Source organism: Tetrahymena thermophila (assembly GCF_000189635.1).
Source record: "Tetrahymena thermophila SB210 genomic scaffold scf_8253931, whole genome shotgun sequence".
Lineage (NCBI taxonomy): Eukaryota > Ciliophora > Oligohymenophorea > Hymenostomatida > Tetrahymenidae > Tetrahymena > Tetrahymena thermophila.
This window is the reverse complement of record NW_002475979.1, coordinates 2199-5951: the sequence shown is the minus strand read 5'-3', so window position 1 is coordinate 5951 and position 3753 is coordinate 2199. Positions and strand designations below refer to the sequence as shown.

Below are 3753 nucleotides of genomic sequence, written 5' to 3'. Positions count from 1 at the left end.
GATGAAATAACTTAAATATTTCAAAATACCTTGTAATATTTTTGAATGGTTTTAATAAAGAAATGATAAACTAACTTTAATATTTTAAATTACCTAGTAATATTTTGAATGGCTTTTATATAGAATGGATAAACTAACTTTTATATTTCAAATAGCATGTAATATTTTGAATGGTTTTAATATAGAATGAATAAACTAACTTTAATATTTTAAAATAGATTGTAATATTTTTGAGTGGTTTTAATATAGAAAGAAACGAACTTTAATATTTCAAAATAGGAGAGAGGATAATCTAAATTTAATATAGCTAGTAAGGAAGTAATATTTTTGAATAATTTTAAAATAGAAAGGATAACTAACTTAAATATTTCAAAATAGAGAGTAATATTTTTGAATGGTTTTAATATAGAAAGGATAAACTAACTTTAATATTTTAAAATAGCTTGTAATATTTTTCAATGGTTTTAATATACAAAGGATAAAATAACTTAAATATTTCAAAATAGTATGTAATATTTTAGAATGCTTTCAATATAGAAAGGATAAACTAACTTTAATATTTTAAAATAGGAGGTAATATTTTTGAATGGTTTTAATATACAAAGGATAAAATAACTTAAATATTTCAAAATAGGATGTAATATTTTAGAATGCTTTCAATATAGAGAGGATAATCTAACTTTAATATTTCAAAATAGCTCGTAATATTTTTGAATGGTTTTAATATAGAAAGGATAAACTAAATTTAATATTTCAAAATAGAGAGTAATATTTATAAATTATTTTAATATAGAAAGGATAATCTAACTTTAATGTTTTAAAATAGCTTGTAATATTTTTGTATGGTTTTAATATAGAAAGGATAAACTAACTTTAATATTTCAAAATAGATAGTAATATTTTTCAATAGTTTTAATATTAAAAGGATAAATTAACTTTAATATTTCAAATAGCAAGTAATATTTTTAAATGGTTTTAATATAGAAAGGATAAACTAACTTTAATATTTCAAAATAGATAGTAATATTTTTCAATAGTTTTAATATTAAAAGGATAAATTAACTTTAATATTTTAAAATAGCTCGTAATATTTTTGAATGTTTTAATAAAAAAAAGGATATATAAACTAACTTAAATATTTCAAAATAGCAAGTAATATTTTTGAAAGGTTTTAATATACAAAGGATAAAATAACTTTAATATTTCAAAATAGCTCGTAATATTTTAGAATGCTTTCCATATTGAGAGGATAATCTAACTTTAATATTTCAAAATAGAATGTAATATTTTTGAGTGATTTTAATGATAAACTAACTTTAATATTTCAAATAGAGAGTAATATTTTTGAGTGGTTTTAATATAGAAAGGATAACTAACTTTAATTTTTCAAAATAGCTTGTAATAAATATTTTTGAATGGTTTTAAAATAGAAAGGATAACTAACTTAAATATTTCAAAATAGTAGGTAATATTTTTGAATGGTTTTAAAAAAGAAAGTATAAACTAACTTTAATATTTTAAAATAGGAGGTAATATTTTTGAATGGTTTCAATATAGAAAGGATAAACTAACTTTAATATTTCAAAATAGCCCGTAAAATTTTTGAATGGTTTTAATATAGAAAGGATAAACTAACTTTAATATTTTAAAATAGATTGTAATATTTTTGAATGGTTTTAATATAGAAAGGATAAACTAACTTTAATATTTCAAAATAGATAGTAATATTTTTGAATGGTTTTAATATAGAAAGGATAAACTAACTTTTATATTTTAAAATAGCTTGTAATATTTTTCAATGGTTTTAATATACAAAGGATAAAATAACTTTAATATTTCAAAATAGCTCGTAATATTTTAGAATGCTTTCAATATAGAAAGGATAAACTAACTTTAATATTTCAAAATAGAAAGTAATATTTTTGAATGGTTTTAATATAGAAAGGATAAACTAACTTTAATATTTCAAAATAGAAAGTAATAAATATTTTTGAATGGTTTTAAAATAGAAAGGATAACTAACTTAAATATTTCAAAATAATAGGTAATATTTTTGAATGGTTTTAAAAAAGAAAGTATAAACTAACTTTAATATTTCAAAATAGGAGGTAATATTTTTGAATGGTTTCAATATAGAAAGGATAAACTAACTTTAATATTTCAAAATAGCCCGTAATATTTTTGAATGGTTTTAATATAGAAAGGATAATCTAACTTTAATATTTCAAAATAGCCCGTAATATTTTTGAATGGTTTTAATATAGAAAGGATAATCTAACTTTAATATTTCAAAATAGAGAGTAATATTTTTGAATGGTTTTAATATACAAAGGATAAACTAACTTTAATATTACAAAATAGGAGGTAATATTTTTGAATGGTTTCAATATAGAAAGGATAAACTAACTTTAATATTTTAAAATAGATAGTAATATTTTTGAATGGTTTTAATATAGAAAGGATAAACTAACTTTAATACTTCAAAATAGATAGTAATATTTTTGAATGGTTTTAATATAGAAAGGATAAACTAACTTTAATATTTTAAAATAGATTGTAATATTTTTGAATGGTTTTAATATAGAAAGGATAAACTAACTTTAATATTTCAAAATAGAGAGTAATATTTTTGAATGGTTTTAATATAGAAAGGATAAACTAACTTTAATATTTCAAAATAGAGAGTAATATTTTTGAATGGTTTTAATATAGAAAGGATAAACTAACTTTAATATTTTAAAATAGATTGTAATATTTTTGAATGGTTTTAATATAGAAAGGATAAATTAAAATTAATATTTCAAAATAGAGAGTAATATTTTTGAATGGTTTTAATATAGAAAGGATAAACTAACTTTAATATTTCAAAATAGAAAGTAATATTTTTGAATGGTTTTAATATAGAAAGGATAAACTAACTTTAATATTTTTCTAAATAGGATGTAATATTTTAGAATGCTTTTAAAAAAGAAAGGATAAACTAACTTTAACATTTCAAAATAGCTTGTAATAAATATTTTTGAATCGAATAGTCGAAAATATAGAAAATAAAAAGAATGAACTAACTTTAATATTTAACAATAGAGAGTAATCAATATTTTTGAATTGTTTAAGATAGAAAAAATGAACCAACTTTAATATTTCAAATTAGAAAGTAATAAATATTTTTGAAACGCTTAATATAGAAGAATAAACTACTTTATTAATTCAAAATAGGATGTAATATTTTTGAATAGTTTAAGATAGAAAGAAATCATGTACTAACTTAAATATTCAAAATAGAATGTAATATTTTATATTGTTTAAAATAGAAATAATAAACTAATTTTAATATTTTAAAATAGAGAGTAAAATTTTTGAATCGTTTAAGATAAGTAGAAAGTATGAGTTAACTTTTATACTTGAAAATAGGATGTAATATTTTTGAATTATTTAAGATAAAAATAATGAACTAACTTACTTTAATTTTTAAAAATAGTTTGTAATATTTTTGTATGATTTTAGATAGAAAGAGTGAAATAAATTTATTATTTCAAAAAGTGAGTAATAAAAATTTTTGAATCGCTCAAGATAGATTGAAAGAATAAACGAATTAACTTTATTATTTCAAAATAGGAGGTAATATTTTTGAATCGTTTAAAAAAGAAAAAAATAACGAACTAACTTTAATATTAAAAATAGGATGTAATATTATTTTCGAGCTGTTTAAAATAAATAGAAAGAATGAACTAACTTTAATATTTCAAAATAGCC

General features: G+C 18.1%; 1 protein-coding gene across 1 annotated transcript; it reads left to right on the top strand. All coding sequences in view use genetic code 6, as the record gives it.

Annotated features, from left to right (window-relative positions):
• Positions 1–394: 394 nt before the first annotated feature.
• On the top strand, positions 395–3295 carry TTHERM_001515339 (hypothetical protein; the record flags this gene model as incomplete). Its single annotated transcript, XM_012800784.1, has 3 exons — positions 395–445; positions 3085–3154; positions 3217–3295. Coding segments are annotated over 3 exons (200 nt in total), but the record flags the coding sequence as incomplete, so codon positions are not given.
• Between the last annotated feature and the right edge of the window lie 458 nt (positions 3296–3753).